The sequence below is a fragment of the Calidris pugnax genome, unplaced genomic scaffold (assembly GCF_001431845.1).
Source record: "Calidris pugnax isolate Ruff unplaced genomic scaffold, ASM143184v1 scaffold294, whole genome shotgun sequence".
Taxonomy (NCBI): domain Eukaryota; kingdom Metazoa; phylum Chordata; class Aves; order Charadriiformes; family Scolopacidae; genus Calidris; species Calidris pugnax.
The window spans coordinates 541,469-557,428 of record NW_015094505.1 but is presented as its reverse complement, the minus strand read 5'-3'; the positions used below and the strand labels follow the sequence as shown (position 1 = coordinate 557,428).

The following is a 15,960-nucleotide window of genomic DNA, read 5'->3' as shown; positions in this document are numbered from 1 at the left end:
GCAATGGGCTTTCTAAACCTCACCTAAAGGTATTACTATCTCGATAAAACCATGAAAGCTCTGCCTCTCACCTGTCTGGATCGTGGTGTCCCACACACACGTGCATAAGTGCATTACAGACGAAACTGTAGCGGTTGGCTGGATTTTCATTGAGGCTCTTGCCCAGGTTGGTGTAGGTAAAGTTATGTGCAGATGGATTCTCAATGGTGTCAATCATGAACTCTGGTTCCCATAGCATGTTGGAGTCAGATGGCTCAACATTGCAGTAGATTGTATTCTTCACCTTGGAGCAGAAGTCACTAAACGAGACAGAAGAGAGATGAGGAAAACAAAAAACTAAACTTCCACTGAACTCTAATAAGCAAAGCAATCCTGTGCAAGACAAGCCCTCCCTGGCAAGAACAGGGGGGAAACTCAAGATCACTGTGTACCAACAGAGACTCTCCCAAAAGAGTGAAGCTGATTCTTTGTTGTGGAAACACCTGGAGGTTACCCCTGGGCTCAGTGAACATAACATGGGAATGGCTATTCCAGGGCAGGTTGGGGGAACACTTAGCTCAGCCCTTGGCATCGGAACAGCTGATGCCCAGAGGAGAGTTTAAGAGCAAGGCAGGTATGTGGCAATACTGTTTTCCAGCATCCTTCCCCATCCTGCTGCAACTTAAGGCTCACAGATTTTCAGTTAAAGATAATGCCCTCCTCAACAGATTTTCCTCCTGCAAATTTGTCCAGCTACTTTTGGAGTCCAGTAGAATTTTTTCCACAACATGGAATGAGTTCCGGGTTAACTATGAGAACTATGAAGTTTATTCTTTTGTTCTGAACCTACTATTTGTTATTTTCTATTAATTCCTTTTTCTGCTTGTATTGTAAGTCCTACTGAACGTTTAGTTTTCCTCTTCTGTGGGGAGGAGATTCAGTTCCTCACAAGTCAGTCATTCCAAACCTCTGGTCATTATCCACTCCCCACCCTTTGGGCCTAACTGGAAATGCCTTCTGGAGCCTGTTGCCCCAATCCACAATGCGCAGATGTACCTTGACTTCAATGGTGGCCTAATGATGCTCTCTGGTCTGCTCTCCATTCCTTTCCAAAACAATACCTAACATTTAATTTGCTTCTTGACTGTTACTGAACACTATGATGGCATTTTCAGTCACGTATCTGTTACAGCTCAAAGATCCTTCATCCAACCAATAGTATATATCCATCACTACATAGAGTTTGGAAGGGAACCAGGACAGTCCTACGTGCATTACTTTGTTTAAACAACACTAAACTTCATCTGCCAGTTTATCACCTGCTCACCATCACTGTGCCCTCCTACAACAATCTGCAGCCAACTTCCACTGTTATACGCCGAGTAACAGTTACATGAAAAGTTTTGAGGCCACTCATACAACTTCTGATGCATAGAACAGCAGAAGCCCTCGCAGAGTCCTAATGGACTCCTCAGGGAGGGATCACCCTCAAAATATAAACTCCTTCCCACTCCTTGTCTGTATCTCTAAGCTATTGTTTGCCTGCTGGAGGATATTCCCTTTCATCTATGATCATTTAGTTTAAACCCTTGCTGAACAGCTTTTGGGGATTCAGTGAGACTAATGGCAGGTTTCTCATTTCTGTATGTGTGATGACTCCTCCAAAGAACCCCAAGGCACCTGTGAGCACAGCACTCCCTCTCGCTCTCATTTCAGTCCAGAAAAAGACTTCAAAGTCTCTCAGCAGCCAGGATTTTAGCCAGCTGGCACCAGGGCACAAAGCCCCTCAATGAGGGGTAACACCAAGGGTTATGGATACCCCTACGCACTGGAACCACTACCAGGGAGCGGGGGCTGGGAGAGGAGACAAAATGAAGCATTCTACCAGATAACGGGGCTGTCAGAATTACACCTTCACAGGATAATGAAAGCAAAAAGCCAGGGAAATGTGTGGAACTCCATCTCTAGGCTGCCAAGGGAGGAGCTCCACAGGGAGCTGGTGGGGGCACAGTTCCCAAGAGAAGAACTGCAAAGGGCAGAAGGGCACAGAGTAAAAGTAAGCCCTCAGGACAGAACCTTGGGGGCTTCATCAGCAGAGCAGAACCTGAAGAGCCAACAGGGGCAGAGCAAGGATAAGGAGCACAAAGTAGTACAGGAACAAACCCAGAACCAGGCAGAGCAGGTTCAGAAGCAGTCCAAGGATTATCAGGGAGCTAAGTACAAGCAGAGAACAACTATTAGGATAAACTGCTCGGTCACCAGAGTTTGGTAGAAACAGATCTCTCTACTTTTCTCCTCTAGGAGTGGACTAAGAACAGACCTGTGGAGGTGCAGAGGAATGCTGAAGCCAATTTACCAAAAACTTAACGATCTAATAATCAAAATTACACACTGGGTCATTACCACCTCTAAAACAGGCACTACTTCCAAGATTTCAGTTCCCCATTGAGAGGATCTCAGTGACAATCCCATCAAACAAGATCACAAGCAATGCTTAAGCCAAGGTGCTATACTGGTCAGCACCCACTGCCTCCCACCTGCCCCAGACTCACCTAAAAAGCTCCCCAAATTTACTTTTGAGGTGACTGCAGGAGGTATAGAGGTCGTAGAGATAGGCCAGGATACAGCGCTCTGCTGAGGAGCCATCTGAGCGGTTCATGCCGTGTTTCACCACCCCACACAGGCTGTGTAGAGACAAAAAAATGCTGCAGCAATAAGAAATAAGGAATAACCTCATTACACAGATATCTTCCTGAGCTCACAGCAAGAGTGCTCACTGACACACTCTATCCCCTGCAAATTCTGTGAGCTGAACCCTCAGGCATGAAGTTTCCACCTTTTTAGGAAGGACACAGCTATATCCCTGCCCCTTACACGACCCCAGAGGAGAGGCTGCTTCCTTCCACACGGTGAGGGGAAGACTCCCTTACCCTTCAAAGACTTGAGCCATCTGGTCCTGGTTCAGTATAAGGCAGGAGTGGTAGTGTCGCAGCACAGCCACGATGCACAGGCACAAGCTGGTGGTGTAGCTGCCAACAAGGTCGGAGGATTTCAACAGCAGTTCTGCCTCCACCACGCTCAGTTCATTCAGCAACTGTACCCAATGACAGAAAAACCCTTCAACAGCCACAGGGGTAAGGTATGGTCAGAAATGGAGCGGGCACACCACACCCACAGCCTATAGGACCTGGCAGGGGCTTTCTGCCTAGAGATGTAGCCCTGGAACAGTTGGCACCCATACTTAGACACAACATCTCACTCCGGCAGCACAAGGGACTGTCAGTGCTTGGATATCAGAGAGGGATTGGGATATGGCCACAGATGATAGTAGCAGGCAGCTCGTTTGGCAATTCTGTCCTGCATAAATCTCACTCAGCTCCCTTTTTAAGGCTACCAGCCTCAATTCTGTCAGCGACCATAGCAAGGCTTCAAGAGACACCTGGCACAGGCTGCAGAAGCAGCACCAGGATTTTAGCAGGATCCAGAAGGCAGCCCGCACTGCCATGTGCCAAGGATCCTTCCAGGGGAGCGGGGTGGGAGAGCTGCCAGAGACAGACGATCCCCTTCTCGCTCAGAACAAGGCCTTGCTGCAGCCAGGGACAGAGACATCACGCAAGTCCTCTGCAGACAACCCTGAAAGGCTCTGGAAGAATAATCCTCAGGACAGAACCCCTAAGGCTACCTGCCACAGCCAACCCATTCCTAACAGCTGCAGCCCGGGAGCACCGCACTGACCACCGCCACGACGCAGGTCAGAGGGTCACCAACGATCCCAGGAGCAGCTCAGTCCTCACAGCACTGATCTGCTGCCTCTCAGGCTGACCATCCCCTCCCCAGGAAGTGTTTGAGCAGACTGCACTTACCTGGATGGCAAAGTCGATAAGACCACTGATATTGAGTGAATACTCCATCAAGTCAAATATGAACTGCACGTGCTGTACCAGAGGCAGGTGGTAGGACATTCCCAAGGCAAAGCTGGTGATCTGTTCCAAGACATTGCGAGATACCTGCAAGCACAAGGCAACACACAGTACTACCTCCCCTTGCAGGAGTCCCTCAGCAGGCCCACCTCCCTTTCTCTCCGAGCTACTCTCGGTAACATAAAGGGACGCAGTCAGGGCCCAAGAAGGACAGCAGCCTTGAAAGTTTCATACCTGAGATGTGACTTGGTGCTGATCAAAGTGAGAAAGGTGCTGGAACTTTGCAAAGATATCTTCAGCTGTTGGGAATGCTTCTGGCTTGCTCTTTTTCCTCTTCTGGCCTTCTTCTCCACCTACCAAAGTTGGGAGGGTCAGAAAATAGCATCAGGCTACCTTCCTCATCAGAGGAGGCCTCTACCATCAGCATCTGACAGTCCCTCAGCAAGACCAGCCCCTGCCACGCAGCAAAGCCAAAAACCTTGAGTCCCAGACCTTAGACTGATAAGGACCATCTTGAATTCAAAACAGTATACTGCTGAGGAGGGAATTCCTAACCTGAGAATGACAGTAGTGTTAACATCTAATTTATCCCAAATGAATGTAACTCCTTGGAGGGGAAAAACACTTTCTCTCTCAATTGTTCAATCTCTCTCTCGAGTTTGTTTCTCTCTTGATTGATCTCAGTACACTGATTCCCTGATAAAAACAGATGTTCTGGATTGGAGATGTCCAGCCTCAAAATTTCTTTGTCAGAACACCCCATCTTTTAAAGAATTTCAAGTTACCTTTCAGAAAGCAGAGTAAGAGAGAAAAAATACTGCAGCCAGATTCTCAGCTGATGGATGTCAGAGGCTTTCTATTGATTTTGACACAGCTATCCAAAGTACCCACCCTGTGCATTCAGCATGTGCCCCGAGCATAAGGGTATGCTACATTTAATCAAGGTCTTTGCCGAATATGCACAGGCAAAGTCCTCTCTGCTTCTTATGCAAGGATCTAAATGCAAGAACTAAAGAAAATAAAATTGGAAAAGCCAAAGTTTTGGCCACGGTCTCACTCTGAACCTTATATGACTTAATCCTCCCACGAAGAAAAGTTCAATTAAACAGATATTGTCAGCAGGAAACCAATTGTCTTACTTGCTGGTTGGTGTGTTTGGGAACAAAGCACCACTCCAGACTCTCAGTGACTGACACAGCTCACCAGGCACTGTAGATTATATAAAACCCTTTCACTGTGAGACTCCAGACAAAGGAGCCAGCCAACTGGAAAGAATCTCCTACTTCAGAAAGGAGTGGCTTAAGCTCTACTAACCCGTCTCTGCAGTGCTCTTTCTGTTTAAGACTTTTAGAATGTCTTTGGTTATTTTCTTGATGGTATGCCGAGCATCGTCCCGTTGTTTTCCAACCCCAAAAAGAACTACCAACCGTTGGTTACACTCGTGACTGCACGATTCCTCCTAGGGAACCAAGAGAGACAACTGTGTTAGCAACCATGAGGCTGAATGCTTTCATCTTGTTTCACATCTGGATCTCCTAAAGGAAAAGGAAAGCTTCATCCCAGAAGTTGCTCTGGGAGGAAGCAAGGAGACATCTTAAGTAGATCCCTTCCTGCAGCAACACAGGAAAGCACGACTGTTCCTCACCCAGCCAAAGCAGTACTGTAGGGAAACACAGCAACCCCGTGACCAGAGCACAAGGCAGCAACAGGGAAGCGTTATGAGCAGATCTCCTACCTGAGGAATAGGGAAGTGTGTTGCATACTGGATGTGCCGAGGCTGGTCATACAGGGATGCTAGCATTCCTTCCACAGACTTATCCTTCAGCAGTGGCTTTGCTTCCTTTTCAGGATCTGGCTTCTCAGGGGAAGGGCTGGCTTTAGATTCACAATGCATTGGAGGAGAAAACATCTAGGGAGACAAAAGGACAAGTAAAGGTAGCTAGGGAATATGGTCATGCAACACTGAAGAGTGCTGAAGGAAGGTACATCTCCTCAGGCCTAAACAAGGGCAGGAAGAGGGTGGCTTGGAGAAACATCCAGTTCTTAGGGCAACGACCAAGGCAATGTGCTAAGACACTATTCCCATTTCTGCTTCTGGTCCGTGTTGTATGTTGAGTTAACAACAACAGGAAATAAATAACCACAACTTCAGATTTTGGGAACAACCACCTCCACAGAACAAGCAAGGAATCTGGGAAAGTCACATAGCTCTGCACATCACATCTGTCTAATGCACCTTGGAAGGCCAGAAATGGCTGCAGGAATGTGGCTACTCTGAGATTTTTTTAACCAGCACAAGTTATTTTTATTACTAAGTGCTTCCAAGCGTTCTGCAACCATGAACTATTTTGCAAAAAAAGTTTTGAGATCTCCTACCTGAGGAATAGGGAAGTGTGTTGCATACTGGATGTGCCGAGGCTGGTCATACAGGGATGCTAGCATTCCTTCCACAGACTTATCCTTCAGCAGTGGCTTTGCTTCCTTTTCAGGATCTGGTTTCTCAGGGGAAGGGCTGGCTTTAGATTCACAATGCATTGGAGGAGAAAACATCTAGGGAGACAAAAGGACAAGTAAAGGTAGCTAGGGAATATGGTCATGCAACACTGAAGAGTGCTGAAGGAAGGTACATCTCCTCAGGCCTAAACAAGGGCAGGAAGAGGGTGGCTTGGAGAAACATCCAGTTCTTAGGGCAATGACCAAGGCAATGTGCTAAGACACTATTCCCATTTCTGCTTCTGGTCCGTGTTGTATGTTGAGTTAACAACAACAGGAAATAAATAACCACAGCTTCAGATTTTGGGAACAACCACCTCCACAGAACAAGCAAGGATCCTGGGAAAGTCACATAGCTCTGCACATCACATCTGTCTAATGCACCTTGGAAGGCCAGAAATGGCTGCAGGAATGTGGCTACTCTGAGATTTTTTTAACCAGCACAAGTTATTTTTATTACTAAGTGCTTCCAAGCGTTCTGCAACCATGAACTATGCCTGCAAATTTTTTTCTCAAAAAAAAAAAAAGAAAAAAGAACCACCTATGCCTGCAAAAGATAAGTATGATGACAGCAGAACTGTGTCTTCTCCCAGGTCATCAAGAAAACCCCTGCCAACACTAACTGGTCACTCTCAATCTCCTGGTCTTACCATGCTCATCCATTTCCCACCCACTCCCAAGCAGCCCATTTCCTACCCTGCCCAAACACTGGGCTACCAGTGGCCAGAGTGTAAGAGATCCCAGGAATGACTGGGTCTCACTCTACTCTGATGGACTCCAAACAGCATAAACAGGTTATATAGACCTTTTTGCAGTGTCAGCTGCCTTACAACCTAGCCACTTCCAGCAGACTCGCTCTGCCATAGAGGGAAAAAAATACTGAAAATTGATTCTGTTTTGCCTCAAACCACAACAGGGAGTACTCACACAAAAGCAAGGCACATGCTGTCCCTGGTCCCACTGCAACCTACTGACCTACTTACTGAGGAACAGGTAGAAAATGCAGGAACGTACCGAGAAGTCTGTCTTCTCCATGTCATCAAAGAGCATGCTGGAGTTGTGGTCGATGTCCATGGGCTCAGAAAGACCTGTGTCCTGGGAACAGAGCCAGCAGCTTTACACATCTCAGTGATGCACCAGGGAATAAGAGAGTATTTGTACAGTACAGCACTCCGTGTCCACGTGGGACAGTGACAGCAATGTGCCAACACACCCATGGTGTCTGGCAAGTTGGGAGGCTAATACACTGCAAATATCATCGACAGGCCTCACAGAGAACCTTGTGATATGCTGCTCTGAGCAGTGCAAGATTTTCCTGCCTACCCCTTTACACTCTGCAGGTCCTTTCCAGCCTTCTACTTTCCAAACTGAAACACTAGGAAAATAGGCTGGGTGGGGGAAGGAGAAGCATGAGTCACTGGTACACCCTCCAGCAGGGAATAGCAAGGAGGCTCCCAAGCTGGTAAAAATGGGCAAGCACACCACAGGAACGTGCAGAGGAGGGCCATGGTGCTTGTGCTCTCACCTCCAGCTTGATGCCACTGCTTCCCTCCGTCTCCTTCCTGTCGTGCTCCTCAGCAGGGTCATCGAACGGGGAGGGCGGGCGAGGCCCATGAGAATCCATGGCAAGGTCACCTCGGGAGATGAGGGTGCACATGTAGATGTTGTGAGAGAAGACATCGTGTCGGATTAGCTCACAGAACAGCAGCACCAGGTTAAAGAACTCCACCTTCTCATTTTCCTTCCCAGGATCAGCTGAAAGGACAGCACAGACAGTCAGGGCTACCAGGGTTCTTCTGCAGCACTCTGAGCAGCACCAGCCACCTAACCTAGGGCTAGAGAAAGTGTTTCCAGAGATCTCAACGTAGTAAGCGACTGATAGACCGCTCTGAGATTGCAGCAGGGACTACAAGCAGAAAGCCCAGATTCAACAGGGGGCAATTAAGTAAGTCACAAACTCTCCAGTTAAGTCTCACAGACCAGATGCAAAGGACTTTAGCGTGGAAGTGTCATTGCTGGATGCACAGTTGGCTGCGTCACACAGAGCGGTACCCTGTCCCCCTGAATCTGTTCTCAGGGAGAGACTACTCCAGAGCTTTATCACTTACTATTCAGAAACCTCCCTCTAGTTCTCAGACTGAATTTTAATTCCTGATTAGGCTACAGCAATTTATTCTTGGTCAACACTCTGTTAACAGAAGTGCTTCCACCTTATCCTTCTGTCATCTGGCCCTCCAGGCTGCTTTCCCTGCCTCTCCCAGGTATGCTCTGAATGACAAGGAAGCCAGAGAGAGAATTTAGATACATAAAAGAATAGCACACAGATTCAAAGTTTGCAGGAGAGGGAAAGCTAGAAGCCAGGAGACCCTAAGTTCTTATTGCATACTTAGCATAGGAGCTTGGGTGTCAAGGAACTGCATAAGGACATCCTGAAAGACAGGAGCGCTGGCTGCCGAGAGAGAGCCTGAAGAGATGGAGCCCTTCTCATCCACGACTTCAGAGTCCCCACATCTCTGGAGAAACAGAAAAAAGTACCAACTGCTGTCACAGAGGAGAAACTCACTATCCATAAAACCCAAAAAGAAGTCTTCAATCCAAAATTTCTATCTTGCACTTCCAGGAAAGCCACCACACAGGCTTCTGTAAACCACTTCAGAATCTCCAAGTTTGACAATACTTCTGCACTGCAATCACCTGTCTTCAAATGTATCCAAGAAATGGGATACACACCATCCCACAGGCTCATTTATGACCTACTTTGGGTTAGATGGAGCAAACGCCATAATGAACAGCACCAGTGTTAAGAGGCATCGTGCTTATCAGCCTTTGCCTTTGGTGGAGCAGTTAGACAATATGAGGTAGGTAACCTCTGCTCTCCTTCACTGCTGCTAGCCTTCCAGGAACGAGGACTCACCTCAGCCTCTATCTCTGCTTGACGCTTCTCCAGGAGTTTGGCCACAACCATGGCCCTGTGGCGTCCGGAGCGTTTATAGCTGACAGCCCACTCGCACAGCAAGGCCACCACCGCATCGTCATCTGGGGAGATCTGTTGAGATACACAAACTACAGTGAGAACCTGAGCCAAACAGAAGAGGTGAGCAGTCCTAAGGCCTCAGGTTGGATAGAACAGCAAGTCTTCTGCTGAAGAGTGCTACCGTTCCTCTCTTCCTACCACAGAGGACAGATATGAAGCTAAAGGCTGCTTTGACTCCACGTTGCCACATGAGGTGATCCACAGCCCTTGACAAATCTCCAGGCTGGCTTTGCTTCAGAAAATCATCTCTCTTCCAGCAGCCCACCTATGGAGCGCTGATCTTAGCAAAGAGTGAAACACACCTTTCGACAGCATTCTACAAAGTATGCAAACTACCAAACCACTGAGTCTGGTTGTATTGGTTGCACTATGGTCCTACACATCAGAAATACATCACCCCCCAGGCTAAGAGGAACTTGAACTGTGAGCTCCCAGACTCCCAGGAAGCAGCTGCCAGCCCAGAATTTGACAAGGCTAGCACTTCTCTCAAACACATACCACGACTTTATCCTAAATCTGATATCCAGACTGATGTCTTCCATCAGGAGACTCCTCAGTTAGCTGTGTGGACTCTCAAACTTACACGGACTTGTTAGCGTAGACTTTCTAGAGCACAGACACACTCCCCCCCCCATTCTCACTTTAGCATCTCTCCAACTTAGGGCTGCATGAAATCCTTTTCAATGGAGATCACATCTCTTGGCCAAAGGCCACTACCTAGTCAGCTCTCTGCGGACACAGCACGGTAACCGTGGAACACAAACAAGAACACAGCACAACCCAGACCAGGGCCCAGCAGCAAAGTCCCAAGGCACCTCGTGACTGTCTTTGGTTGGACCCAGCCCAAATATCCTGTTATACAAGGAATCCAAAGAGTTGCTGAAGTCAGATCTTTCAAAGCTGTGACTGTCCAGAACTTCTAAAGTGTGCAAGACACGGCCAATAGTGAAACCTAGAAGAGAACAGAGAAAAAAAATGCCTATTTTGCAACTGGTACAACAGACCACAGAGCAAAAGCTTCTGTGAGCACACCGCTCAGGAGACTACCTAAGGAAAGCTGTACCAGACAGGCAAGAGTCCACCTAAGTTTAGTATTCTGACTCTCACAGCAGATATTTGGGGAAAGTATCAGAACATGGCACTTATACAAGAGTATAGTGCTCTGGTACACATTTCCAGCTTCCAGTAACAGAAACTCCCCCTACACCTGGGGAAACAGACCCATGTAAGATTTTGTACCAGAAAGAAAAAAAAAAAAAAAGCCATTTGGTTTTTTTTTTTTCCCCACTGCTGACAGTAAACGCCAACAGAAACAAACAGGAAAAAATCAAAGAAAATAGCCAGATGGGAAGTTTCTCAGGGTAACACATGGAACAGGGGGAGAAAAACTTTAACCTACAGCAAGTTACCTGCTGTGGTTTCCTGGCACTTGTCAAATGACCAGCGAACCTCCACGGCCTGGCCACGCTCCTTTATCTGCTGCTCAATTTCACGCAGCTTTGCTCGAACCTAAAAACAATGGATTTGTGTAAATATACACAAGGACACCTTAGAAGAAAAGAAAACCCTGATAGATCTAAGATACAGCTATTATCCTGGAGCAGCAAGAGCTCCCTTTTTTGAAGGCTGCTCACCTGCTGTGTAAAAGCCGAATTCCCTCCGGGCATGGGCAAGTTGGATGGGGCTATAGGCAGGTGGTCCAACGGGGAGCCGGTCTTTATCCTGCTGTCAGTCAGGGAGTAATGCCACACAAGGGCACTTGGGCAACACAAAATTATACTCTGCAACAGATAGAAAAGTCAGCAAATCAAGGTAAAAACAATTCAGTTAGATTGCTTTCCACTGACATAAGCACTCCTTTATCCTACTGCCCAGCATTCATCATCCTGTACACATATTTACTGTTTGGATTTTTTTGTTCTAAGCTCTGAAAGAGTCTTCAGGCTAAAGACAATACTAGAGTAGGAGAGTAAACTAGTATTTTTGCCACACTGAGGTTTTTTGCCCTAGGTATCCTTAGGAAGCCAAGACCAGAGTTCCACGTTGTCCAAAAGCAGCAACTTGTTGCTGTAGAGTTCCCTGCTCTAAACAGGACTTATTTTCTACAGCTCACATCATCAATGCACAACCCAAGCCTTGTGGTCCAGGAGCAGCATTTACATTAGTGACATCAAGAGTAAAGCGTGAGAAGAAGCATGAGTCAACAGACCCAAACTCATTATGTTACATTATTTAATAACTACAAGGATGATTATAGTAACAATACTATTATATACACATTTTCATTCTTTTATCATCTTCTACAGACACCCACAAAAACACAAAGCTTCACTGAACCATTCCTAGGATACACCCCTACAGCTTCTGGCTCACAAGGAGCCAGACGTTAAGATAGACATCCAATACTGTTTTAAATGCTCAAACCAAAGAATCCATCATACCTCGAGAACATCTGAGCAAAGGTTAATTACATACACTATTAGCAACGCATCTCTTCCCAGCCTCACTTCACCCAGCTCCAACTTCCAACCACTAGATCTTATTCTGCCTTAGCCTTATCTACTATCTGCAGATCAGAAGATCCTGCAGGTCTATCAGAAGAGCTCTTCTGAGGCACACTAAAAAAGATCAGACCATCATTAACCAATTTGAACCTTTTAAGCAGGTTGTGTTCAAACCCCAAATTTTTCAACCCCCCAATCAGCCAAGTCTTTGAGGCGTATGTGCCCATGTACTTTTCCTAAAGTAAGCTCCCAAAGGACTTTAATGTTGAAAAAGACATGTTTCATCACACAGAATGTAGAAAAACAACCCCTTTAAACCTTTTAACTGAAAGTGACCAAGAAAGACTTAGTAGGAACACAAAGGGGTTATTTATAACCCCCACATTGCTCTCTAGCCCCTGCAGACAGATCTTTACTTCCAGCTAACTGTACTCTAGGAATTTTCTTTCTACCCTGTTTGAGAGCAGCTGGCTGCTTCTCAATCCTGTCAGGGCTCCTTGATCTCTAGCTTCTCTGTTGAGCTGCAGCTTGCCAAGGTCTGTGCTCTCTTCCTATCCATCTTCTGCTCCATCCTGCACTCTCCAGAATCTCCTCTGCTTTAACACACTCCTTTCCTCCCCTGGAAAGGGCAAATCTCCACTCCTCTTGCAGGAGACCTCCTTTTCTCCTCTTGAGGGAGAAAAAACACAAACGCACATGCTGAACAGAACTCACCTATCTCCCTCTCCCACAAGGACAGTATGAACCCAGTCCCACAGTGACACAACAGCATTTGCCCTTCAAGCATCCATCAATAAGGCTTCAGCAACCTTGTCCTTTTACCGCAAGGTAAGGTTTAATCAATTTGAAGCACAAAGACTATGGGGTTTGTGTTACTCCTTTTCAATAGCCTGCTGCCACTCCAGAGGAGAGTGGTCTAACTAAACCATTGGAGTGCTTCCCTACAGAAGTGAGAGGGGTTGTTCTTTGTGTGTGCTGGTTGTTTGGTTTGGGTTGTTGTTTTTTTTGTTCCATGGGGGTGGGTTTTTCTGACGGGAGGTTGTTTGCTTTTAAGGGTTCACAAGATTAGGAAGCGCTCTTTAATTTCTGGCATAATTTCCTTTCCTAGTTGACATGTTACTGAAATACATAATATCTTTCTCATCCCCTTTTCTGCAAAGCTTTTCCAGCCATCTGAGGCACCTGTGAATAGAGCAAAAGGCTCTATTGCAACCCATTTTTCTGATGCCAGTCAGTCAAGGGCACTGCTACAGCACTGATGTTTGGTACAAACGCTGTGTAACAATTCAGCAAAGACCTACCCTTTGACAATCATGGTTTGATGTTTCTGTACTCCCCAAGTTGCTAACCCAGACCGTAATGATCCTTCAGTGATGGCACCCAATATAAAAACCATCCCTGTTGAGCCCACTATCACCAGCCACTACTCAAACCCACCTGGAGGATGCAGCTGAGCCCGTACACCACTGGCCGGTGCTGGGGGCACAGCAGTAAGTCGCTGAAAGGGCTGGGAGGAGGATTTGCTGCAGCTGGCTGAGGGGTGGGAGTCGAGGGGAGAGGGTTCCCCGTCTGGGCAGAGAGGATGTGGGGCGGGTGCCCCCCAGCACCGTCCAGCTGCATGGCCAGCCTGCGGGTGCAGAAGTAGGCCAGACGTCTGGACAGGTAGGCAGACTGCACAAACTCTCCAGAGTACTGCAGGGAGGGAAATGGCCTCGTTACAAGAAACACAGGAGAAAAGCCTTACCCCCCCCAAAAAATAGCAAAATAGCATAATGCGTGGCACTGCCCTGTAGAGACAATCCCTTTTCACACTGAGCTCCTTGGCATCATCAATCACCCACTGGCTACTAAGCAGCAGAAAAACCCTGATTGCTCGATGGCAATGACTTTGTGTATCAAAATGTACCCACACCCAGCCTTCCCAGGGCTCCAAAGATCTGTCCACAATCTGTTGCGACAGAAAGAAAGAAAAGCAGTTTCCATGTGGTGGTGTGCTGCAAGTCCAGCTATCACAGCTAGGACATGGGCAGGGGTTACCAAGTCCAGTGCAGGGAAACAGGGTCAAGGAGAAAGAAACAGAAGAGACCAGGACTAAAACAGGTTTCCTTGCATGAGCCAAGAACAACAGTCCCTAGTGTTCTCAGTGCAAAATAGCTCACCATCCCTGAGGCAATAGGAAGGGGACTGAGAACAGGAGAAGGAGACTGGTACATATTTCTCACCCGCAGCAGCAGGGGTAGGAGCATTTTCAGAAATTCATCTTCTCCTGACCGTATCTTCTCAAAGCACTCGAGGACCCACGTCAGGAACTCATGCCGGTCCAGCATGCCATCCTGCACACAGACAAAGGCACAGCAAACAGCCAAAAGGTGAAGCAACATCCACTAAGGAAAGACAGAGCAGCAGCTGCTTGCTTTCTAACAGTGGAAATAAGTCTAGAAGCTTACACAGCTCCGTACTACTACTGAGCTCAAAATTGCATCCAGCCCTAAAATTCTATTCACAGAAAGAGAACATCATGAAAAAAACAAGTCACTTTGCATCCACTTGCCCTAGCCCTCATCTGCTACACCCCCCCACTCAGCAGCCCCCTCCAGCCCCTCACCTGGAACATGAACATAGCCAGTTTCTCGTTGTAGTCCCACTGCTTCAAAGCTTGTTCAACCTCCTGCGGCATCGGCCCGGAGGGTGAGCCACAGCCTGGCCCTGGGAGCTGCCTGTAGAACTCTGCAATTTTCTGCAGCTGCTCTGACAAGTACTTGGTGATGATCTGCGTCCATTCTGGAGAAGAGGAAACGGGTTAGCAACGAGTGCCGTGGTAAAAAAGAGGCAGGAAAGAACCAGGCTGCTGCACAGGTGGAAAGCCAAAAGGGTTCGTGTCATTTGAAAAGGACAAAAGGACAAAGAAAGAAAAGTGCGTGCCACAATATTAGCTTTGCTTGTGGCCTGGGGGCAGGGAGGAAGAGACATCCACACAAACATGGAACAAGGGGAAAGATTCCTCTGTTTGGGGGCAGGGTTACTTCGTACAAGAAAAGTTGGGAGGAAAGATTGCTCCACAGCAGTTGTTGAGCGTGAGCAGGGAGAGACAAGAGGCTTTCCAGGGGGGAGAGGTGTTGGGCCAGCCTGGTTGAGCACCCTCAATCTTAAAGACAGCAGAAAAACGAAACATTTCAACTCTGAACTTGTTCTTAATATCTTTCAGATAACACCATAAAGCCATAAAATCAAATATTTTTTAAAATAATTGTTTCTACTAAAACCTAACTGTACAAGACACAAACTCAATACACAAAGCGACAACACGATTACACTCCTCTGGGACAATGCAGATGGCAAAACCCAAGGCAAAATGTGCCAGAACGTGAAAAAACCAACACAGGGTGAGCAGCAGGACAACGACACAAAGGAACAGGAAAGTAAATGAAATGGATTGGGGAACAGCTTCATCCTGGATGCCATCTCCAAGCACGTAGAAGACAAAAAGGTCACCGGGAGTGGTCAGCACGGATTCACCAAGGGGAAATCACGCTTGACCAATCTCATGACCTTCTACAATAGAATGACTGGCTGGGTAGATGAGGGGAGAGCAGCGGGTGCTGTCTACCTTGACCTCAGCAAGGTTTCTGACATTGTCTCCTGTAACATCCTCATAGGTAGGCTCAGAACGTGTGGCTTGGATGAGAGGACAGTGAGGTGGATGGCAGAGCTCAGAGGGTTGTGATCACCTGTAACTAGTGGTGTTCCCCTGGGGTCAGGTCTGGATTCCGTCTTGCAAAACATATTCATCAAGGGCCTGGGTGAGGGGACTGAGTGTACCCTCAGCAAGTTTGCTGATGACACAACTCTGGGAGGGGTGGCTGACACCCCAGAAGGCTGTGCTGCCGTTCAGAGAGACCTGGACAGGCTGGAGAGCTGAGCAGAGAGGAACCTGATGGAATTCAACAAGGGCAAGTGTAGGTGCTGCACCTGGGGAGGAAGAACCCCCTGCACCAGCACAGGTTGGGGCTGACCTGCTGGAGAGCAGCTC

At 47.4% G+C, this 15,960-nt stretch overlaps 1 protein-coding gene across 1 annotated transcript in view; it reads right to left on the bottom strand.

The window, feature by feature from the left end:
- The window catches only part of MED12 (mediator complex subunit 12), a 59,974-nt gene that overhangs the window by 34,322 nt on the left and 9,692 nt on the right, over nucleotides 1-15,960 (bottom strand). The window contains exons 5-21 of the mRNA XM_014963064.1: nucleotides 14,536-14,711; nucleotides 14,153-14,263; nucleotides 13,368-13,622; nucleotides 11,061-11,207; nucleotides 10,836-10,935; nucleotides 10,242-10,378; nucleotides 9,307-9,438; nucleotides 8,779-8,905; nucleotides 7,918-8,147; nucleotides 7,407-7,487; nucleotides 6,276-6,449; nucleotides 5,214-5,358; nucleotides 4,134-4,252; nucleotides 3,843-3,986; nucleotides 2,910-3,073; nucleotides 2,532-2,663; nucleotides 101-299 (exon numbers count right to left, since the gene is read on the bottom strand). Coding sequence (XP_014818550.1) covers nucleotides 101-299; nucleotides 2,532-2,663; nucleotides 2,910-3,073; nucleotides 3,843-3,986; nucleotides 4,134-4,252; nucleotides 5,214-5,358; nucleotides 6,276-6,449; nucleotides 7,407-7,487; nucleotides 7,918-8,147; nucleotides 8,779-8,905; nucleotides 9,307-9,438; nucleotides 10,242-10,378; nucleotides 10,836-10,935; nucleotides 11,061-11,207; nucleotides 13,368-13,622; nucleotides 14,153-14,263; nucleotides 14,536-14,711 — 2,573 coding nt within the window. The remainder of the gene's footprint in view (nucleotides 1-100; nucleotides 300-2,531; nucleotides 2,664-2,909; nucleotides 3,074-3,842; nucleotides 3,987-4,133; nucleotides 4,253-5,213; nucleotides 5,359-6,275; nucleotides 6,450-7,406; nucleotides 7,488-7,917; nucleotides 8,148-8,778; nucleotides 8,906-9,306; nucleotides 9,439-10,241; nucleotides 10,379-10,835; nucleotides 10,936-11,060; nucleotides 11,208-13,367; nucleotides 13,623-14,152; nucleotides 14,264-14,535; nucleotides 14,712-15,960) is intronic.